We start from the raw sequence: 23,516 nt of genomic DNA, 5'->3' as shown, positions 1-23,516 counted from the left end.
GCATTATATTTCTGATTTAGATATAATATATTATACATGTAACAGCCCAGTAACTGACAGAGGTACCTTCAGTGCTCTGCCAGGCTACAGGAAGGGAATAGCTAAGATAACATTATGAGCTCTAGTTATACATGTTACTTTATCTGTCCAGAAAGGGAAGCAATAAAAATCTGATTGCTGGACAGTGAGGATAGGTTTTCATTAAAACAGCTTTGAATTGGTTTATTTGCTATTGTCCAACAACAATCAACTGGAGAATGGGAATGATTTTTTTTTTCCCCTGCAAATACACTTCCTTACAACATTCAGAACAAAATTTGCTATGTAGAACTGAAGTTTGCAAAAATAAATCTGATCTACATAGCAATATCCTTTGCATTAACTTTATGAACATGCACAATAGCTATACCTGAAGTACCTGGGAATATAGCTGAAATGTTCTCTTCCCCCATCCCCAATTACAAAGGCCCAGTCCCCTATGCAAGTATAACATTACCGCAGGAAGCATACACTGGGAAACTCAAATTAATGGAAGGCTACACTTCAATTGATTTTGTGGTCAAAAGAATTATGCTGTATTTGCAGAGAGCGTGAAAAGGCTATCTGTTTTATACGTGGGTGTAAATTCAGCAGAATTACATGTCTTAAATGAGAGAGAAAGAGAGTCCTCTCAGCTGCTCGCATAAAAAGCCAGAAAGCAGAAAGATATAAACAGATGGTCTTGAGATTTTCCAATTACAAACCTTTTTGGCAATACACAACTGGAGGAATTCCAAACATTCGTCATTTTGACATCGCTTTGAGGTAAGTAATGGGATTTCGGTACTTACAAATTCTGAAATATGCTTCAATTTTAAGACCAAAACCATCTATCTAAATCAAAATTATCACTCACCCATCCAACAGAAGCATCTCAAAAGGCATTAGGAAAACTATTTTTAATTTTATGCTTATTCATAGATTCACTAAGATGCCGCAATGGAGCCAGAAGATATAAGCAACTTCAAGCAGGCTGGGCATGCTCATACTGTTGCTGACACTGTAAAACTGAAACCCACCATAACGATAAGAGGCAGACTGCTAAACACAGCATCCCACAAGATGAAGAAACCCTCCATTCCCCAAGGGAGCATTACCTGTAAACTTTTGTCTCGGTTTGCAAGAAGACTGCAAACTAAGGAATTTTGAAATACACATTCCTCCTTTTGTTTGGGATTGGGGTTTTTTCTATTTCTTGTAAAGAATTGCAATTCTTTAAACATTCAACGCTTAAGGATATCTTATTTTATCATTTGCAAGTCTCATTCCTAGCAGGTTATTAAAAGGGATTAGCTAGCACTGGGGTGCACAAAAGGTGTATAAATAGAATTGAGTGGGCACCTCATACAGGAGCTCAGAGCAGTGTGTGTGCATGCACTTGTCTAAAACAAGAGCTAGCTTTAACATTTGGACAATCGTAGCTTTTGGAGCTCTCAGATTTATCTCTGCTCCCGTTTTGACCGACCGCAGAAACTGGAAGCAAGGGCCTGAGCTAATAATTTCATGAAGTAGCAATCACTGATGCACAAATCTTCCATTTTTGAAGGAGGAGAAAAACCCCCTCTTTCCTGGGTTTTGAGAGGCGGAAAAAAAAAAAGTAACTTAGAGCACTTAGTTTATATTATAACTGTATAAATGTAAAGTGTATTAGTTGCTCCAGGTTCTCATTTTACATTAGGCAAATTAACTACATAATGACATCCTCGATTCCACAGCTGTAGGTACCCCTACATTCATATCACAGTGCACTACAGAACCCTATCAGATTCAGAAGAGCAAGCCACGTACAGAATCACATACTCTTCACCCTCACCAAGTTATTCTTCCAGGTTATTCCAATGTGGAAACTGAAAGAGAGCTATAAAAATCTCTGGGGCATGTAATAACAAAGAAGAGAGAGGAACAGTGTGGGCATTAACTGCATTCTGCATGATGATGTGGAGGCTTCAATACCAAAATTTCTTTCAGAATCTGAATTTTGGCTTGGATTTCCAAATTATCCTATTCAGTGCAATACTGCAAGGAAGCAAATTTTAAATTTATTACGCAATGATAAAACTAAAAATATGTACAAGAAGTCACAAACCAGAAATGGAAAGAGTTCCTAGGGTTCATTAGACTGGTCGGAAGCCATCCAAAATTAGGAATACTGTCCAATGATGTGAATCTTTTACGAGAAACTGCTTTCAAATCCAGAAAATAAAACCTGTGCTTACTTGTTATTGGTGGGTCCTGTTGCCAAGACATCCGATTGCAACTTTGGGAAAAATCCTTGTTCGTATTTCCCTTGACCGATCTTCATATCAAGTAAGTGCGGGTGGATGGCTGTGTGATCAATCTTCATCAGCCGCTGCTCGATGGATTGGGCTGCAAGTTACAGTCACAGGTGAACAACCGCGTTAGCAAACCACCTGAAGACACATGCTATGGCAACAGAAGTGGTCATGCTCCGATGCCTGAAAACACTCTAAGGTGTTAAACAGTGACTTTAGACCCAGAAATCTGTTGCTTACAGAAGTGATGAAACATCTGCACTGTTATTTTGCTTTTAGTTTCTTCACCCAACACAACTAGCATTGGTGCAAGCAAGTTAGCCCGTTAAGCAAGCAGGTATTTACAGGAGCCTACGAGAGATGGGTAGATGAATCTGCAAGAGCAGTGCCATCTTTCCCTGCAATTTGGTGTTTGGTTTTAATGCTCCTTCGGTAGAATGGAGACCTCTGAGGCCAGCTGCAACTCTCTGCAGAGTCGGGCACCTCGCTTTGTCCTGGACACGTCTCCTTGGGCAGACGCATGGGGCGGGGGGGCGATACCTGAGTTTTGCAAACATCTGGCACATATAAAGATCCTTCTCCTGAAATTAGATATGCCAGTACTAGATGACAGGCCTTCAAAAAGCATAGCTAACTGTAGCAAGGCCTGAGCAGCATCAAGAAGATGAACAGATGCTTGGAAACAGGGGAGGCTACGGCAAGACTGGCGAGGGCTCTCCGGGAATCTCGCCTCTGCTGAGACTAATGAGGTTCAGTTGTTTGCTTCAAGGATGTGAGGATTTAATCTCAAATCTCGAGCAGGATGAAAATAAAATCTGTCACCCTCTCAACACTGAGTCAGATGCACTGTGAAGGAGAGGGGAAAGCAGGCGTATGGGGGAAATCAGCATTTAATTAGCAACTTTAATGTTGAACTTTATATCCCATCCATTCACAGGCAGGTCCATTCTTTTCAGCATATCACAACTAGTGAATAAATATGCAAAACGTGGAAGCTAAATCCATTTTCCATTTGTCAAGAGCAACACAGAACTCATTTCCTATTTTATAAAACTGTGATGGGAAAGAAACTGTCATAAGATTTACATACATTATCATTAGAAACTCAGCAGCTTTTTTTTTCCCTCTAAAAAAAAAAAAAAGTTGCTTTGTATGGTTTTATTTTGGAGAAAAGGGCTGGGTAGTGTATGGTCAGAGGGTTTGAAGGGTTCCAAAGACAGTAGGTTAAACAAACAGGTGCTGGATCGGTGCTAGGGTCACATATATTGTGAATTATAAATATGAAGGAAAGTTGGTATTACTATCAGTTTGCTGCTTTTCACAAGACAGAAAATGAGGTTCCGGTGCCACAATATCTACCAAAACTAGACGCTGAATAGACAGTTGACCTGCAAATTAGAATTGGTTTTAAATAGAAAAAGTTAAGCAGACACAAGATTTCTATTTCTGCCACATTCATATCAAGTAAAATTCTCTGAAGGAATTAAACAAACAAACAAAGACAAATGTGTTTGCCCTAGTTCATTAAAAGTGTCCCAACAAATTTAAGAGTGTAATTTCCCTGTATTACTTGGAAATGAAATAAATACTTGCACAGTAAGAAACTCAAGTATAATTTGAAAATGCATCCTGTGACTGTAATAGAAAAAAATCCAGATCTTCAGTACACAGGGTATTGTTCATAACACTGAGCATCTATTACTGAAGCTACTAAATATGCCACACAGGATTAGGTCCCTGGCATCCCCCGCTGCTCTAACCAAATGGCGTAAGGCAGAAAAAGGTCTTTTTACAGGACAAGGGAGACCAGGCCAGTGGAGAAGACACCAGGGCTCAGCTCCTCGGTGTGGCTGGTGCTGGTCCTACCACCACAGTGAAGGGAAGCTCTCCTAGCAATGGAACAGGAGCTGCCTGAAATGAGAAACACTGAGCCCAGCTCTGTGGTTTGATTTGTGTTTATTAAAGGCACCAGCCCAGGACAGCTCAAAGGGAAGGTAAAGGCTCACGCCGTTTTTGCTGTTTAAAAGCATGCTGAAGTTTTTGCCTAGGGAAAATAAGGACGCTGCTGAGTCCTCCTCAGGTAGCTCTAGAGCTTCCTCATCAGCTGCAATGCTCAGATGACTGAGGACATATATTTCTTTGTGGCTGACATTGTACTTTTGAATATTTTACTAGCCCGTCTGAACGTACCTGCTTCTTTCAATGTGCTGCATTTCTGATAGTTGGATGTCCGTAGCGCAGGGGCCCTTACGTTATATAGCCTTATTTTCTCAATTCGGGAGTCAAAAACTCGCAGTAAAGGGTCCTTCTCTTCCCACTGGGAGATTATCTTATTGTCTATGAAGGTTGCAAACATCTGTGTTTCGATGAAGTGTGAAAGGAATGGGAGGTAAGGCTCGGGTTGGTCCGAAAGGAAGGAAGCCTGAAATACAGAACAGCTTGTTAGTGCCACGTTCCTGCCCAGCGTTGACACAACAAGCCGTCCTGCAGCACAGAACCAATCCAGCAGCCAACAGGAAGGCGTAGACAAGGCCTCCCCAACACGAAAACACCTCTCAGAGAGGTGTGAATCCATCTGTGAAGGGATTTGGTTCGCAGGTCACCTCTTCGGCCACAACTGTGAGAAACAAGCAGTTGGGGAGGCTTTGTGACAGCTAGAGTAAAGGGAATATGGAGTTACTGAAGTAGTGCCTGTGCTACCAGCTTTTTCAAAGCAGCCTAGCAGCTACCACCTGCAGGAACGAGCCCTGTGTAACCCATGGCAGACCACCGCCACATGTGCCCACTTGGGACCTCTGGTCTGCGCATCACTGCTTGGGACCAGATCCCTTATTAAGGTGTCATACATATCAAGGGGTGTATAGTGCTCTTCAGCTAATGCTCTTTTGTGAAGTTATGCAGGGCAATTAATCATGAATTTCCAGTTAAAACGAAGTGTGTGCCTAAGTCTCTAACAGAGCTTTGAAAACCCTAACCTTAACAGCTCATTTTATTGTAGAAGTAGTAGCAGAGATTGCCTAAACAACCCCCTCCTTTCGAATGCTGCAATGTTCAATGCCTGAATACAAACAAGACCAATAAAAGGCATGGCAGCATTTTTTTGATCAAAAACTGACTCAGATCAATATTTAGTCTGTTCCTGACTGTTTATCCTTCTACCATTCTCCTTAGAGAAGGACCCGTATCTCAAAAAGCTGATGGCTAAGAGCGCTATCTACTTTGCAGGGTCACTTGGAAATAACAACTGTGCAAGCTTCCCAACATTTCTCATTCCTTTTGCTAGCCTACAGTCTGTTTATTTCCCCATTTCCAATCTCGACTTCCTTTTCACTCTTTTGTACACACTACAGTAGAGTCATAACAGTACTCTTCTGCCATAACAATGTGATAACCCTCTACAGAACAACACTACTCATTAACAAAAAGCTCTAGTGTGAGATCAGGAAACAAGACAGACTGGATTTGTTTTTTGTCTCATGTCTGCACCTCTCCTCTCAGAAAAGAAAAAGGAAAGAAAGAAAGAAAGAAGTAATTTCCCATTGCTACCCTTCCACCAAACCCACAGGAGAACCCCCATCAGCTGGGCAGAAGCCTGCCAGCTTGGTTTGTACAAGCCAGGACGGCTCTGACCAGCTCAGTGGATCTGCACCGATTTACTTTGGCAGGCGATCTGGCCCTGTGTAATCAAAATGGACAAATCTCTCAGTGAGGCAGATGAAGAATGGCGGATTAAAGAGTACCTAGGCTATATATACATAATATAGCTATTCTCCCTCCCTCCCAGAAGCACTTCCAGATGGAAAAATGAATACACAGCTATTTTTACTTTGTCAAAGTTTTGCATTTGTTCCCTGTTTGTCAGCCATGACTCCATATCAGGGGCAGCCTGAATGACGAAAGCCTCGTAGTCTGCAAACATCTGCGTGAAGCGGTTGGCGAAAACCTCGCGAAGCTGCACATTCAATTTGTAGTCCCGCAGCTCCACCTCCTCACACGGCAATTTCCCATCCTTCTCCTTCTCCGCAAGGGGAGCCGTAATGGTCATTTTTTCCATCGTCACGCCCGTTCTCTTGGCAAGGGCTTGCAGGCGGGCGATCGTCTCGTTGCCTTTCAGTAGCTCGTACATGTTGAGGGCATTGCCAGGGATGTTCCCATTCTTCTTGTCGTTCACCAAGTCACTAAGAACCAGGTTCTTGAGTTTGGTGGCACTGTCACTGCAGTGCAGGTTACCCTCTGGCGGGATCCCAAACTGCAGGAGAACCTCGGAGATTTCCTGGATAAACTCCAGCTTGTTGGGGAACTGGGGGAATTCCTCTGGTAGTTCGATGAAATGGTTATCGATGTCTACAAAACACAAGTTTGCCTGAAATACAAAGAAAAGTTTCAAAATGAATGCTCAGCACTGAATTGGCTCCTCTGCTAAGTAGCCCTATTTTCCCAGGGTGCTTCCAGACAGAAGGGTAAGAGCACACATATGCAGGAGACTTTAGCTATGTTGTCTAGCCTGTGACATTTCAGACTTCAGTAAAGCTGAGGGCCAACTGGATGGCAATAATTTAATGAATAAATAAAGCCTCCTGCCCTCTCCTGTTCCCCCAGGACTTGTAGATCCCAAACTTCTCACTACAAAGATTTGATATTCCCTCCCAGACCAGCCAAGGACACACCAGCAAGCAGGATGTGCAGCATCACTTCTCAGCCCATGTAAATACTATTTGTGTGAATTACTGCATCTAAAGGGCATGTTTTTTTTATCAGGATCCAACTGCAAGAAGCCTCTGTAGCTGTGCTACCAAGGAATGAGATGTTCAGTGAGAAAGACGATGCTGCTGCAAGCAAAGCTACAAAAGAGTCCCATGCAAATCCTTTGGGATCATTTCTGAGTATAGCTTGTCCACCGGAGGTCAAGCCCTATTTCCCCACTCCCCCCTACTCCCTGTTTCCATGGAGGCTTTTAATCTGGGCAATTCCTCTGCCCGAGATTTAAACAGAGTGCTCTTAGACAGCTTTGCTACGAAGGGAGATCTCAGCCCATAAGACTAAAGCAAAGTGAAGACATGATTCTAGTGGAGCAGATACTTTCACTAGGAAAGCGTCAATGGGGGGATGGAAGAACCCTACATAAAAATTAATTACATTGCCAATGCACCCTCAGGAATAATAGCAGAATGAAAAACAGTAACTGATCTTCTGAACTGCGGCTTACATCTGAAATTCTCTGTCTCAGTGCACTGTGCTGAATAAAATCTTAAACCAGGTCAGATTCCCAAGGTGCTGAGCTCCGAAGGGTTTTACCCTGGCATAAAGCTGCAGAATGAGAGATGCAGGAACCCACAGGGCGGCAGCAGCAGCAGGTCTTTCTTAGACTGACTTGGCCGTTACCACAGCTCCTCCGCATTCTCCAAGGCACTTTTGCTGTTCTTTATTTCCACCAAACACTGTAGACTAATCTTCAGATTATATGAACAGAAAGGACTTATTTTCCTTCTTTTCCAAAAAGGTTAATTTTCAGCAGGACATTACATTCCACAGCAAACATGGTTATAACATATTGGATATTTCAGGGACACACTTGAGATTAATCACCTTTCACATAGATACTTTAAAGGGTATTAGGATTAATTTGGTAAAGCAGAAGTGTCCCTTCAGCTCACTTTTTCATAATAAACTTGGACTGTACAAAGAAAAGCATTTCTTCATACAAAACAATTTGCTTTACTTAACTACACAGCTATTAAAGAGTTGTGGTATGCATCAGTATGGTTCCTCAGCTCAGGGACTGTCTTCTTATCTATCAATATTTCATTTCAAAGGCTTTTGAATTTCAGCTCTGCATATCATTTACAAAATTTGAAAAATGAGATTTGGATTCAGAAAACCCTTAGGGAATTGGTCTCACTTCTCTCTTCAAAAACATCTGATGATTAAAGTTAATGCAGAGAGATTAGTAACCTTAAGACAGCATGATGGCCAGTTGTTAGAATTTTTATCTCTAACAAACAAATGGTTTATATTTAGACCAAGAGCTTGAAAAGCTAGCCTCTGGCCTGAAAAAATAAAGGAATGCTAAAGCGAACAGCGCTTCATCACTGCTCGCATGTTGAAGGATTTTCTTTTTATTGTCTAGAGGAATTTGAGATTCAAGATCTTCCCGGTTCAACACCCCCTCTTTTCTTTCCCACAGTTACTGGACCTGTGGTGTTCATAAATGCTATGCTGATATTTTTCACTCATATGTTAAACATTGTAACAGGGAGGGGGGTTTCCACCCCATTATTACTCTTCCCTCGCTAGCGATATTTAATTTTTTATTCCAGTGACACTGCAAGCCCATCACATTGAAATCTTAATTTAAGGAAAATGACAGCTTAATCTGCTAACTAAAAGCATACAACTAATAATTTTAAAAATCACAGTAATTGTGTAATATTAGCATGGTTTTACTGAAAAGCATAGCTAGATACCAGCTTCGTTTCCATGCCAATGCAAATTTCATGTGATTGGGTCATTGTACCCATGAGGTAAGACTTGATTTGCACTGTTACATGCCACCGAGGCTAAGAATCAGTCACCACCACTTAATACTTAAAATAGACCTTTATTAAAAATCGTATGATCCTTGCCCTGTGTTTATCGCTCCACTTCCACATACAAACTCTCCCTCCTGCATATTCTCCTCTGCTGCTGCTCCTACCTGCCTTCTCAGTGCCAGCACCTATTTGCAAGCCTTACGGACTCTGCCCTCAGGAGAGGTTCCCGCATGGAGCTGAGCACAGCGCTGCCACCGTCATGAGATGTTACACCCATACAAATGGTTATTCTTTGGGTTCCCACCGGTGTTAAGAAGAAACCCAAGTTAAAATGCATGGCATGCTCAAGAGATGGGTCCAGTCACCATCTCGAATGCAGACAGGCTAGCCGTATCCCAAAGACTTTGCAGTATGGAGAGTGATCAGTGGCCAGGTTAAAATGCAAAGTAGTTTTAATCATCTTTGTCAAATTTTGAGGAGAAAAATCTCTATTTCACTCTCTACCACCAGTGATTTTAACACCTACATTAGGAGGATGACCTTTCCTTCCTTTTCTTCCTCTGGGGAAAATGTGATAGACGAGGCAAAGTTTTCACTTCCCATTGCATAGGAGAACATAAGATCTTCAGTCCAAAAGACCATCGTGGGAGTAAGTCAATATTTTAAAAGCATGTGTGTGTGTGTGTATGCCTCTAAGTGGTTCACAGGCACAGTTTTAATGCAAATCTGACTCATCCAGGCCGGGATGCTGGTCTAGTAATAGACCCAGCCAGGAACATGGGGGCCAACCCACTGGTGGGACAAGGCTGGCAGAACAGGGCATGCTTCTCATCAGCAGCGGGGGGACAGGGACAAGTTTATACCATCTAGCAATCGCACCCGAGATCCCGATTCATACAGACCATCCCCAAATGAAATGCTCTTTAGCCCTCTGTTAATAGGACTGTGACACTGACAAAGAGTAACAAAACCTGATGAAGCGTTGTGACGTAGGGAAAGCAGAGAAACTTTCAGCATCACAGCAAGAAGCAGAAGCATTTAGAAGTCAATGCAATTAGCGGCACTTATTAAACTCAGAAATGGACCAAGAGAGGCTGCGGAGACTCCCCCCCCCCACTACCTCTCTCCTGCTGGCAAACAGTCTTCACGGTGCCAGAGAAGCCTCCTAACAACAGGCATGGCATTTTCCAGCAGGCATTCACGCAAATATTAGTAACGCATTTCAGGGTAGCAATGCCAAAGGCAAGAGACTGACCTCCTGAGGCAGCTCCAGCTTGGAGCGGTCAGTTCCCTCCTTAGACTGCAGCCCCATCAGGTAGGGAACGGGAGCATCCAGAAAATGCAGGAGGGAGGCAGGAAGGATAGGGACATACACATGCTGCCACTGAAATGGGAACAGCAGCGTCGTGATCCCCTCTGCTACCGTCATCAGACGCTGATAATCTAGACAGGGAGAGAGAGAGAGGCAAATATTGAATTACCTTTCTGTGTTTCACGTTTGAAATCTGGTTGGCAAGGACATCAGTGACAAAACAAGACAGAAATCATGTTCATAGGGTAAGATTTCTTTCGAAAATAAGACAGTACTTAAAAACCTTAAACATTATTTAAGTCATCAAAACTCATTACCCCCAGGAAGAAACTGCTGAGCATAAATATTCATATCTTATCTAGATCTAGTCCATCATTAAATTCATTTCTTAAATGGATACCAAAAGTTCTTTCTATAGTACAGGATAATAATACTCTAATTCTATAAAAAGCATGTATTTTTACAGGGGAAAAGGAGGAGAAAGAAGTGAACTTCAAGGAAACATTGTGGTTTCTTGCTTGCTCCTGCCTGCCCGCTTCTGCTCCACTTGCTACTACTTCTAAGGCTGAGTGTACGTTCCAGAAGACTCGCCTTGGCCACGTACCAGCAGAAGTTTACAGTCCCCAAGTACTTAAAAGCACTGCTTTTAAGTAAAATCCAAACAGAAGCCTAATAAAAATTTAGTTCTCAAAAATATTCTGTATAGCTAGCATACTTATATTGCATTATTTTCCCCAATTTGTATTTAATCCACTAGTTCATTGCTTTGCAATGTTTTGGTACAAGTAAACACATCGTGCATTATTTTTTAAATTAAAATTTAATTCGATCCAGCTGAGCTGCAAGAATAATTCAGAATTTGGATAAAAGCAAATTATTTCTCAACTATCCAGCTGGCATGATGCAATATCACAACCTATTTATTAATACAAATGAGGGAATCTAAATTTGAGAACACAGTTTTAAAAATAAATAAATAAATCACACGTTGGTATTAAAGAGATTGTCATCCTTACAGCGAATCTCAAACTGCAGACAATCCATCAGGAAACAGGTAAAGACCCCTGGGTCTTGTAAGCTGCTGGTGAATGTGAAACCAGGTGATTGCTTCTACATTAATAACAGCTTCTCCATTAATAACAACTTCCTCCAAATTTCTAAGAATATGAAAGTACTTAAATCCCAGTTCCTTAGGAATCTTAAATTATCATGAAGAAGCAGCACATCTCATTTAACGGTAGTGGTTAAAGACAGGAACACCAAAGTGCACATTTGTAAGTGACTTTGAACTGGGCACAGACAAGAAGGGGAGTCAGTTCCGATTCCTGTCCCGGGCCTTCGCCACTTGTGAAAGCTGCCCTTCAGTATTTGCAAAAGGAGTTGTTCCCTCCAGCTCCAGTGCACGGGTACGTCATCAGTAACCAGCAAGAGTGGCAGAAGGGACGTCTCCTCTATGGCTGTATCCAAAACCAGTTCTCATCACTGCCAGGCAAGTCTCATGAGGGTTGGTTTGAGCAACCAAAAGATTTTCACTCTCACCAAGGCCAGACCCAGATCCTTGGTAACACTTGGGTTGTTGCCCATCTATCCTAGTCCCTCTGCCCCACTCTATGAAATTAAACGTATGAACACTCTGGTTTTGAGTCAGGTAAGAAGGCTTTTTTCCTATAGCCCCACTGACTGCTTTTGCCGGGATAGGAACCCAGCCTGGCCCTTCCCGTTTCCTGAACAAGCCAGCCCAATGCCCTAGCAGACATCAACAACAGCAAAAACACTGTCATCTGACACTGCTCAGCTATTAGGATGTCACTGGGAAGATGCACTTGAATAAATATGCAAATTAAAACAACAAATTGCATAACCCATTCTCCTTCTTGCTAGCACCTCTCTGTGGAAAACCAGCCTCGATCAGAAGGTCAGCTGGCAATGCAAAAACATTTTTCATCATCTTACTAATAGCTAGTCACTCAGTCTTCAAAATGATTTTTGTGCATACAAGTCAGTCTCAAGGTTACACCTCAAAACCGTTCCCAGCTACAGATCAGACATTTGTGAATCCCTCCCCTATGCAATGGTCTATAATTATACGCGTCCATTGGCTGTCTTGTTGAGGAGCACTTCTACAAACTCAACTTACAACACCTACTGGTGAAGCTTAGGCATCTCATAACATTTCATAACTCTGAAAGCTTTAAAGGTTAAAAAAAAAAATCAAATACAGAAAGTAGCATGTCTTAGTATGCATGAGACGATTTCAAAGTCTGTTCTGATCTACATAGCCATGTGAAATAACAGGTCTTCACAGCAAAGTTGCAAGTACCTTTTTGGATAAGGGCATTCAAGTCTGGAAATACATGCTCACTTTTCTTTGATGCTACTGATAATATTTAACATGGTCACTAGCACAAGTTTTGTAACCAAATTACTACGAGGAAAGCTGTTTTTAAAAACACTAGTGATGACCAAATTATTAGGCGCATTGTTACCATCTAGCAATGCTTGTTAGCGATTAACAGAGATAAATATTTACGTACCCAGCAGTTTTCACTGAAGAGAAGGAAGTTCCCAGGTTCCTCCAGAAAAATAATATTAAAAAAAAAATGGAAATGTTTCTTTGGATATTTGTTTAATGAAGTAAGAAACTGTAGTTACATTGTATTTACTTTCAAGCCTGTACAAGGTTAGACACCTATCCTGTAAGGCATAAAGTCTTTTTTGTTGGAGAGATTCTTGTACCTACCAGCATTTGAGGGAAGATTATGTGGTTACTGAGGACAACCTGAAAACAAGGGATTCCTCCATTTCCCCCAACCAGAGAGAGAAAAAGGGGAGGCAGAACAGAAAAAAAAGGAAGAGGGGAAAGAATGGAAGCGGATGGAAAAAACAGGGTTTGTATAGACTGTGTGTGCTTGCATCAAGGCAGAGAGCATTTCCAGATCCTATCCCACCATCACTACTAGACTTTGATAACAATCTCCAACTGCAAGCCAAGTTTTACCTGTTATTTTATGAATGACAGGCCCAGGTAGGAAAACTATTCTCTAATCCTACTCCAACCTTTAGAGCTAGAATAGGGCATTAGATAGTATTTGCCTGTTTAGGAAGTGTCTTTTGAGAAAGGCCTGTCTGTTGAGCAGAGCGAGGACACAAACGGTCCTGTCCTGTTTTCCATCCATCTGACATCAAGAAACATCCGGAAAAGATACAAAAAGTAAAAACACTGTCTGGGTGATATCCACAGAAGGTCACAAACTCAGAGTGATGAATGGCTCAAATCAAGGCAATTTCCTGAGATCTGTGAAATAAATTTCTTCCTCTTCTCGGTCCTCACCCACCTCATCAGCGTACGCCACGCTGGACGCAGTGGAGGGCCCTGCGTTGCTAACGAGGCTACTACTGACTGCTTGAAATGCATGAGCAGAAGGTCACAGCCCACAGTGATGGCCCACAGCAGCAGCTGCTGCCACCAGAGCAAAGATCCGATCCGTGCAAAATTATCCCGTGTCCAGAAACAAGTAGCGGACAGCAGAGACCTAAGCCTGGGGCAGCGCCTCCCCTTCTCCTTGCTGTGCAGCCCAGAAGAGCGGAGAAAGGACCCAGAAGATCTGGAGACTTACTGAATGTCCCAAACGCCAGATGTGTTTCTCTGCAGTGTGCAGACGGGCTTTTAGCTTTAAATTTCTCTTACCTTGAATCTCCTTTCCATCTGATTGCTCCACCTCTCTCACATGCATTGCTATACCACTCTTATTTTCAGTTTCCATTTCTCCCTACCCCCAAAGTGATGATAGATTATACCACAGTATTTATTTTGCTTGGCAGCTATGCCTGCAGCCCTCACCCTGCCTTCTTGGGACAGGGAACTGTCCTGTGTTCTCCAGGACAGGGAACACCATCAAGCACAGCCCCTACAGCAAGTTCTTCATTATTCAGAGCTAAAGCTCTAATTTTTACGCATGACGTGTTCCAAGAGAAACTGCTCAAGGAGGGCAAAGTGGCCCCTGTGGCGTCTATTGCAACTGCTGCCTTCTAACAACTGCTTAGCTGGCTTTGGCACAGGTCTGTCTCTCACGCTTAACCTTCTCCCTAAGTGAAGAACAGGGCAACAAGTTGAGTTCAAAGACTGGATCCAACCCCTTGTTCCAGCAGCATCTTCCAGGGGCGCCTGGACAAGTACCTGCAGGGAAGGGAGCTTCCCTGCGCAGGACAAGTAACCACAGCAGGGACCCACTCTGCCGTGGGTCAGCAGTTCTGCTGCACGAGTGCTGCGTTTCAGCCATGCTTTACAAAGGTCTGGAAATATTCACATGGCCCGCAAGGTACAACGTAATGCTTAAATGGCAAACCCTGAGAGATTCCTGTATAATTACGAATCACTATTTTGCGCTAGAGATGGAAATGGTTTCAGCATTTGAACATCAACTCACTATAAATGTTTTTCTGAAAGAGGACAAAATTTGACAAATATTTGTCTTGACGTTGATTCTCCGTAATACAATAACAGGACAATAACCAATCAGGATGGTATTCCAACAGATACTGTGCATGCAGAAGTATCTGTCCCAAAGAGACTGAAGTCCAAACACAGGCAGTGACCGAGAAAACAAAACAAAATAATCCTTCTCCTTTCATTTTATAGATTGGGTATAGAAGCTCTGAGATGTTAAGCAATTCACAAAGCTCAACATAAAAATTGCTTTTCCTGCTACAAAGGAGACTGATATCTCAAAATCCTTCCCATGATGCAGCAAAGCAAAGCCAAGATCCTTTGAGAGGGGAAAGGGACATCAATGTTACCCCTGCCCAGCACAGCTAAGACCTCCCTCGTTCAGGTCCTACCTCTAGAACAGGTTCAAATCTTCGGTCATAATCAAACAGAAGACAATTTCACCTGGGACCTTCTCAGCAAATGCCCAGCTGCAGGATTTTTGAGTATAAGGCATGTATAAGGGGACACACACGCTCATTCAAACCAGAAATGGCATTCTTGCTGTGATCAGTACACTGTTATTCCTGTTTCAACACACCCAGCCTTCCTGATGAAAGAGCAATTTGGCAGTTTTCCAACTCTCTGTTCCAGTAACCTACCAAAGGTAAGGTAGAAAGACTATGGGAGAGCTGGAGTCTCAGTCTGGATCTTCCAAATCCAATATGATGCTTTAAAAATAGACCATGCTTCCTCTTTCTTTTCCTCTTTAAGTCCCATTTTACATACAATTTGAAAGCACTTGGAAGCATTTGAAAAGATGGGTTACCTGGACACCACTTCCTTTCCTCTACTGCTTTTTGAACATGCATAAAATATAACCGCAGCTTTGCAAAGCCGTATATTTAAACATGTATCCTGGAAGATGATAATCAGATGATGTTTTCAAAAAGTACCTTATCAAAAGGAATAAAATTATTCTAAGCAATAGTTTTAACAAAACAAAGCCAACAACAGAGGAAAAAAAAAATCAATTAATCTTAATGAATAAGAGCTAATTCTTCAGAGGGAAACCCCTGAACAAGCTTTAAAACATTCTTGTGACTAATAGCTTTTCCACATGCTACCTCTTCAGTCAAAGTATTATAAGCAATTTCTGTTCAACTGCTACTTTTTGTAACAAGGTACAGATTAGCTGAGCCAGATATATTGGAAAAACTGGAAAATGAGAATTAATATTTTGCTTTGAGCTCTAAGCATGAGTCAGGAATGGTGCACGACAGTTACGAGACCTGTCTAGTGGCTTGGTACCTTCAGATCTGTAATGTTTATATATAGCGTACTGCAGATGAAAAAGGGAATCTGAAATTCACATCTGAGACAAAAATTGTTTATGAAAGCAAAGGTTTTTAAATCAGATCTCAATAGCTCCACAGAAGCAACACATATAAATCTCCCAGACTTCAAAGCATCCTGGAAGCTTCCATCTTTCGTCTGGTTTGTATCCTGGCAGCTGCGATGGCTGACAAGCCAGACCAGGTGATTTTCAAGAGATGTTCAGACAAAATGCACAAAAATGCGTCAGGAAATGTTTATTTGCCATAGAAATCACCTTGCACCAGTGCTGCCTTCAGGGCACTCGGACAGGTTGGTGACGCAGGGCTGTAACCAGATGACTGTCCTGGGGAATGACCCATGGCATCTCAATGCCCTTTATCCCCGACAGAAGAGGGGGTTTACCAGAGAACGACACAGCACATGAATTACAAGATAAAAGCAGAGCAGCAATTTATGCAAATCTGAAAATACATATTTTCTTAAACAGGATGATCGAGACTAGCCCACATCTAATTGCCTGAACTAAGAATGAGCCTCTCAGTCTGGGGGTCAGCTCTGCCCCAAGGGAAACATCCCAAGGACGATATTCACTGAGGCCAATTCTTCCCATTTTCCCTCGCTGGCAAACACTTAATGGAAAAAAAAAAATCACTTCCACTTCAGTAAATTTCCATTTATACGATTTATCTGTGTCACAGCCTGACATCAGTGGTTCAGCATAAATTAGTTTATGATTAAGAGCCACCTTAAGAATTAATTCACAGGAAAACCTGAATTAGCTCCCATTACCGGCATGGTTAAGCCTCCGAGAGCAGGGCAAAGGTCTGTGACAAGCTGACAAGGCGGCAGTAGGACACTTGAAGATGCCCATGACGACACAGGGAGCCCCCTGCTCGTCCCTGCAGCTGCTGGGGCAGAGCATCCTCCCCGGCGGGCAGCGGCTCTGAGCCAGGGTGGCAGGGAGGGCACAGACTCCAGCAGGCAACAACTTTGCTCAAGACCACTTTTCACTTCTGTGTTATTTATCTACAGTCCAACTATGGCAAATACCAAATACCTAATTTAACTTCTCCTCCACCCCCACCCCCATTTTTAAAAGGTGAAGATGTTTTATAACGGAAAATCATAAAGATCCAATTAAAAGAAGTGGTGGAATGTGTGTTTGTGTGTGTGCATAGTGTTAAAAGCAGTTGCCAAATCTTTCTCTTTAATACAAACCTTCCTATTAACACAAACCAGAGTGGGGTTGTGGTACAAACGTGTACTAGCTCCTTCTCCTTGTTTCCAGCTGCTTTCAAAAATTATCAGGCCGTATTGACTTCAGCTAATAAAACTGAGCAACTTTTAATTAAAAAATGGTTTTGTCTTTCCATCTAAGTTAAAAACCAAGAGGATATTTGAGCCTTTGATTATTGTGTCCAATTACTTGTCTCCTTTCCAGGGGAACACGCACTGCAGTCTCCTCCGACTGTGGTGCTGTTGAGGCCCTGAACTTAAGTCTCTCTCACAGCATAGACACATTTTGTCCCCATGACATTGTTCACCATTAGCTCTGCAATAGCTTCCCATCGGTTTTGATGAATACCAGTGTTGAGTGCAACCATTTAAATAATGAACAGAGGAGAGCAAACATTTTCTATGTAAATATTTGGTGTAAAAATGCTTTAAAAGGCAAACACATCATGCATGTATTCATTTTAAGAAATCTGCCCCAAAACAGACTTCGTAAGAAAGATCTTTCAAACACCACTTTTTTCTAGGAAATGACTATAAATATATGCATAGTTATTTGTATTATAATTTCTAAGAATGAAAAAAATAATGCAAAGAATCTTTCAATCTTTGAGAAGCAATTACTCAAGCCCTTTGAAAAACAACTTGGGAAATGCTCAAAATTATAATGAGTAGAAACAGCCTAAGCTCTAAGAAGTTTATCTTTGTCTCATCCACACGCTCCCTCTCATGTTTAAATCCCTAGAAAGGCAGACATACAAAATGGATTGCCGAGATTTCCGCAGAGCCCACAGTTTAATTCATCTCTCTCCAGCAGACATCTCACGCCAGTGGCGTTTTGTTACCGATCCTTGGGAAATTGTAGCAGCTATTGCAGAGTGTTATTAACTTGGACACTGCTGGAAGCCTGGATACTCACAATACCCCTACATCTCCACGGTCGCATGGGAGAGCTGTGCTCTGAATAAAATAAAGGGCACTCACAACAGTATTACTTTCTATGATTGAATAAACGATAATAAAACTACAACAGCAAGTCTTTTTCATAAATGAAAGTCTGTAAGCCCCAAACTTACACGTGTTGGATGTGTGCTACACCGTGTGCCTTGTTTAGTGATAACAAGTATGACTCTATATCAGTTTTTTCTGCTTTATTGGGAATCTCGTAGTTCTTATGTCCTTCCCTTGAAACTCACAGGAACACATCATAATCCAAGTTCTGATTTTTAGAGGATGAAGTTTACAAGGCTGCAATCCAAAGACTGCACCCTGAAGAATTGCAGGAAAAAATATCTAATCCCTCCCCTTGGTTTTCAAAGCCCCATTGTTAATTAAAAGTATTCTCTATATATAGGAAGATGTAACCTGAGGTCACAGGAGTTCTGCTTCTAATGCTTTCAGGTACAGCTTTCTGTATCACCTTTGCAGGCCAAAGTTGGCACTTAGAGCAGTCTATTACATCTACCCGCCAACAGTGATTTTGATTAACTCCCTGGAAGTCCACACTGCCTCCATTAACAATAAAGACTTGTCTTTTCAATCTTGCCATTTAGGCGCAAGCTCAGGTCTTGTGACAGTGACCCAGCTATCCTCGACTTGTTCTGCATTTTGCCCTAACACTGCCACAGCACTGTTTGCTGCTCCCAAGCTGCACAGATGTTTCACATCTTCAGACTGAAATGCTTTGGTCATAGCTTTTGCCCCAGAGAACACAATTATCCACACCAGCAGTTCCCAAACCGTGGTTTGTAAAGCCACAGTGATAGCTCCTTAGCGCCAGGCTGCTTTAAAGTTTAAACCGTGGACTTGAGAGAAATTGAGGATTAAGGTAGTTGTCTGCAGTCCAAAACGTTTGGGAACAAAAGAGCTTAAAAAATGAGCTCAAAAAATGAGCTCATTCTTTTACATCAGTCTCTCCACCCCTCTGCTTGACCACCACAGCTTCAAAGTGAAGTTACAGTCCACTACAATCCCTTCATTTTCCCAAGCAATGGGATACCACTCACCCATAAAACACCATGAACAGAGCAACTGGATACCCAAAGTTGACAGTAGCAGCCATGGTACAAACAGCTACCAATTGGTCCTGTCCCCACCGCAGAGCTGTGACAGACGCTCTCGTATCACGCTGGGAACACGTCCAGGGTAAACTGGGTAAAGTCACCCAACACCCTCACCTCTTCATTTAGTCAGATGCCTTTGTTCAGGCTGCTGGAAACATTATGCCTCAGCTACATGGTTAAAAATAAACCTTTTCACCATCAACTCCTAGTTCATTAGAGGAAAATCACTCCGGAAAAGCCAATACAGTCTCTGTGCTACCTTCCTGCCAGCCCTTCGCTGCTGTTGTCACCAACTCTGTGAGCAACCAGGTGCAGCTCCACTTGACCACCATTCTTCTGCAGGCAGCCCACTGCCCATGCTCGCCTATGAAGTTTGGAACTAAAGCTGTTTGACCAGTTGTTCCCAGTGTTTGCAGTTTTCATATCCCTCCTGCTCTTTCTTGGCCTCAAAAAGTAATTTGCCTTTAGTGGACAGATGTTTAGTGAGAAGTTTAAGGTTCTTAGTAGACAGCCAGCAGGCTCATTGTACGGTCAGGGTTGTGCAACAATTTATATTTTCACTCAACTTTCCAAAAGAAGTCATTATTCTTTAAAAGGAGGAACAATTTTTCTTGGCAAGCTTGAATGAAAAGCTTCCTTCCAACAGGGCTAGGAGAACCACAAAAAAGCCAGCTTACTTTTCCCACGTGTTAACAACAGCTCTCTCACTGAACTAGTTTGGTGAACTGGTCCAATGCTCTGATTTCTTGAGTACTGCAGCATTTCAGTGAACTCTGGGTGAATAATGTTGTCTTGCTTGAAATTGCACCCTGTGGATGCAAGACCATCTTCTGCTAATCTTTTGTTGAGTTTGGTAAGGTTACAGCAAGGCCAGGCCACTGGATACACAGTCCAGCAAGTCCATCCTCTTTAAAGTAGAAAGGGAAGGAAGGACGGACAAATTTTCAAAATCACTCTTCTCGTTCATTACTTTGGAACAAGCGATACATAAGCCAAAAACTTCTTTTCATCTTTTGCCTTGAAAGAACTTGCAGTTAAGAAAGCGTTTCTCCCTGATGGATCTCAAAGCTTAGAAAGGAGATTTCAGTAGTATCTAGCCTGGTTATATCTCAAATAGGAAAAGAGCTGCTTTGTTTTCTCTTTTGGGAATCACAAGACTGACATTTAAAAGAAGCCGCCGTGCACAATTAGCCAAGCACTCAGCTATCAGGATATGCCAAAACTGAGGCTTTGCACTTGACCTCCACTCCACATTCCTCACATCTGGGAACCAGCATTATGATGCTATTTACATAATCTCAGTATTTCCCTAATACAACTGTGTGCTTTTCCCCATGCACCATCAAGTTGTGTCTGTATTAGATAGGGAAGTAAAGGTCATGTCAAGGACATCCCTAGATTCACCAATAATAGAGGGAGAGGGGGAAAAAAATAAAATCTGAATTTTGGAGGGTAGAGAGGATTAATTCTCATTATCTGATTTTTCTTTAAAAATAAAACCACCACAGTGAAAACAAACAAAAGAAGTAAACCCTTAAACTATAGCCAGTAATTGGAAGAAAAACACTTATCTAACTTCTGGCAGCACTGAAAATTGAGTCAAAATTATTTAGTGGATGTTTTGTATCTGTCTCAAGGACTATTACAAAAGTAATGCATACGCAGGTTGCTCTCCATTGGCACAAACCAGTACTAAAATGTAATCTGCAAGCAGATTTTTCCTAATGCTACTAGCTTACAGTAAAAAAAATCTGTTTTCAGTGAGGCCATGAGCAGGGACCAGGGTGGCAATGACGAGCAGGGATGAAGAGAAATTTCAGTGGTGTTGCTGCTTAATGTCGAACCCTGGTGTCAAGTGTCAAAGGCAGCACAATTCAAACTGAGGAAGAAAGGGGTAAACACACACACACAGGAGCAGGAGGGAGGGGAAAAGCAGCCTAATCAAAACTAACAGCAGGATTTCTGCTCACACTTCAAACTGAGAGCAGATAAAGCCCTTCATTTTCGGTTCTCGAAAGAAACCCCTGGAGTCCATGTGGAGAAGTGCTCCACAAAGGACTAGCAATCCTTTGAATTCAGTCATTTGCAGAAGAACTACCCTCCTTTCACCTCCCCGAACATTTTTCCCCATTCTCAGTCATTTATTCATTAGTATTACTAGTACACACTTACTGACCTTTTCTTTAATATAACAAATGCAAGCGTTCACTTTTGGAGCCTGACGGTTCATTACCTGTACTCATTTTAGATGACTTCCCATCCTCTCTCTCCTCTCCATTTCAAGCTGTCTGTTGCTTGAACCACATTCCCTGAGAAGTCTAGGTATTCACCACCTTCTCTTCTTTTTGTTAAAAAGTATGCGCATCTCCTGGCTTTATGTTGTTCATTCTAGTCTGATGAAACCACAACCCCCCAACTTTTTCCCTGAGGCACATTTTACTAATTTAGGATCAGCATCACAGAAGACATTTGGGAACCCAGATAGGCATCCAGTGAGACTTGGAGGAACCTCCAAAAAGTCTGGACAACCCCTTGAATGTCAGCAGGAAACCTGAACCTGACTTGTTCAGGCACTCTGGTGCATTGCAACAGTTGCTGCACATACCTTTTATTACCCGAGTATCACCAGGGCCAGATTCACAGCAACCAATAGCATACAGGAAAGAGTAATAGGGGTGTAAAACCTCAGAGCGTGCCCAGCACTAAGTCAAGGTTCCCAAAACTTCTAGCAGAGTATTGCACTATTACAGAAAGACACAACCAGAAGAGAAAAGGTACAGGCCACATTTTCAAAAGCTTGCTGGCGTTCTTTGACGCAGACAGGCTCTGTGCAAGCAACTTCTGCCAATGTAGCTAGGCTTTGCCAATTGCAATCTTAAGTGTCTCAAAAAGAAGTACCAGCATCGTTGTCAGAAAAGCTCCCAAATATCTCAAGGAGGACTATGAAGGGATGCCCTGTAACTCCACTCCGTTCCAACCCAGCATTAAAACTTCAGCCTTTAAGTGCTAAAAAACTCTCAGTGCTTTAACCAGAACATATCCATCATATGGGAGGGAGGAAATCTCACCAAACTTCAACATGCTGCTGAAATTTGAAAGTATCAAGAGTGTTTTCCGCAAGATGTATTACTTTCTGCTGCTATTTTTGCAGAAGATAGGATTAGTTTCATGCTGTCTTGCAGCATGATCAAGGGCAATGTAAGGATAATAATTAAGTGAATTCTATGCCTAGCTGTCACAAGTGATAAATACAATGCATAATTAAACAAGCAGCATCTAGACTGCCTGGAGGAAACAATTATTTAGTGCTTTCACTAGGACAGACTAATTTCTCTCACATTTTTTCATTACATCACATTTCACAAATCCGCTGAAAATCAACAGCTTTATATTAGCTCCTGTGGCTGCAGCTGCCCAGGAACTGCCCGCTGGGAACAGACCCAACATGCATCACCGGACGAGTGCCCACCTTGCGAGTACAGAAGGATCTGCATCTCCAGAAGAACACAGGTGAAAACCTGGACCAGGTTCTCCAGGCCTAGCAGCTCGAAGACCTCCCGCAGTGGGTAGTCAGAGAGCGGCAGCTCGTTGGGCCCAGGTCTCTGGCAAATGATGGGCTCGTAAACCCCATAAAACTTCAGCGACCTCCCCGGGGGCGGCAGGGGCACCTCGTAGAGGATGTTGTGGATGTAGCTCTCCAGGGGCAGAGGCGGCGGCTGCTGGGAGGTCACCGCCTTATACAGCTGGATCAGGAACTTCTTGCAGGCTTGCATGAAGGGCAGAGGGGTGATGAGGCATATGCATTTGGAGACATACAGCGTGTCTCTGCTGATGTCGTAGGAGTTGTACCGCTGGAGCTTGGCGAGGGAAGTGGCATCACCCTCGTCGATGCTGCTGGCCAGGGAGTCCATGCTGCACGAGGAGGAGGCGCAGACGCTGCTGTATTGCTCTGCGTTGTGCATCTGGTAGAGCGTTTGCATGGCTGTGCAGATCTGCTTGCTCGTGACCTCCTCGTAGAACGTGAGCACAAACCCGTATGTACGAGAGCCATCTTCTCTGGTGATGATAAAGGAATGGAGCTGCGGATCTCTGTTATCTGCCTGCGTCCTGAAAGACAGCCCTTTGGGCATACACAGCTAAGAAAAGAGAAAAGAAATAGATATAGTTATCTAAGCTACAATTTTATTTGTTACTTTTGCTTTAGAGGCACATTCTTTTTTTCCACCGCATCATAACAAGCCATTTATCATTAAACACAATCCCCCTGAGAAGTAGCCCAAGAACAAACAGGCTAAAACTGAT

General features: G+C 42.5%; 1 protein-coding gene across 6 annotated transcripts in view; it reads right to left on the bottom strand.

Annotated features, from left to right (window-relative positions):
• DENND5B (DENN domain containing 5B) overlaps positions 1-23,516 on the bottom strand; it is a 115,434-nt gene that overhangs the window by 33,793 nt on the left and 58,125 nt on the right. For 4 of the 6 annotated variants that reach the window (XM_059815915.1, XM_059815916.1, XM_059815918.1 and 1 more), the window contains 5 exons: positions 22,684-23,350; positions 10,098-10,285; positions 6,139-6,675; positions 4,503-4,734; positions 2,256-2,406 (listed from right to left, as the gene is read on the bottom strand). In XM_059815915.1, the coding sequence (XP_059671898.1) occupies positions 2,256-2,406; positions 4,503-4,734; positions 6,139-6,675; positions 10,098-10,285; positions 22,684-23,350 (1,775 nt within the window). Of the gene's footprint in view, positions 1-2,255; positions 2,407-3,613; positions 3,701-4,502; positions 4,735-6,138; positions 6,676-10,097; positions 10,286-22,683; positions 23,351-23,516 lie in introns of all 6 variants that reach the window. The other 2 variants (XM_059815913.1, XM_059815914.1) reach the window with 1 other exon arrangement.

Source organism: Gavia stellata, chromosome 4, assembly GCF_030936135.1.
Source record: "Gavia stellata isolate bGavSte3 chromosome 4, bGavSte3.hap2, whole genome shotgun sequence".
Lineage (NCBI taxonomy): Eukaryota > Metazoa > Chordata > Aves > Gaviiformes > Gaviidae > Gavia > Gavia stellata.
The sequence above is the reverse complement of the archived record's forward strand: the minus strand, read 5'-3'. Positions and strand labels throughout refer to the sequence as shown.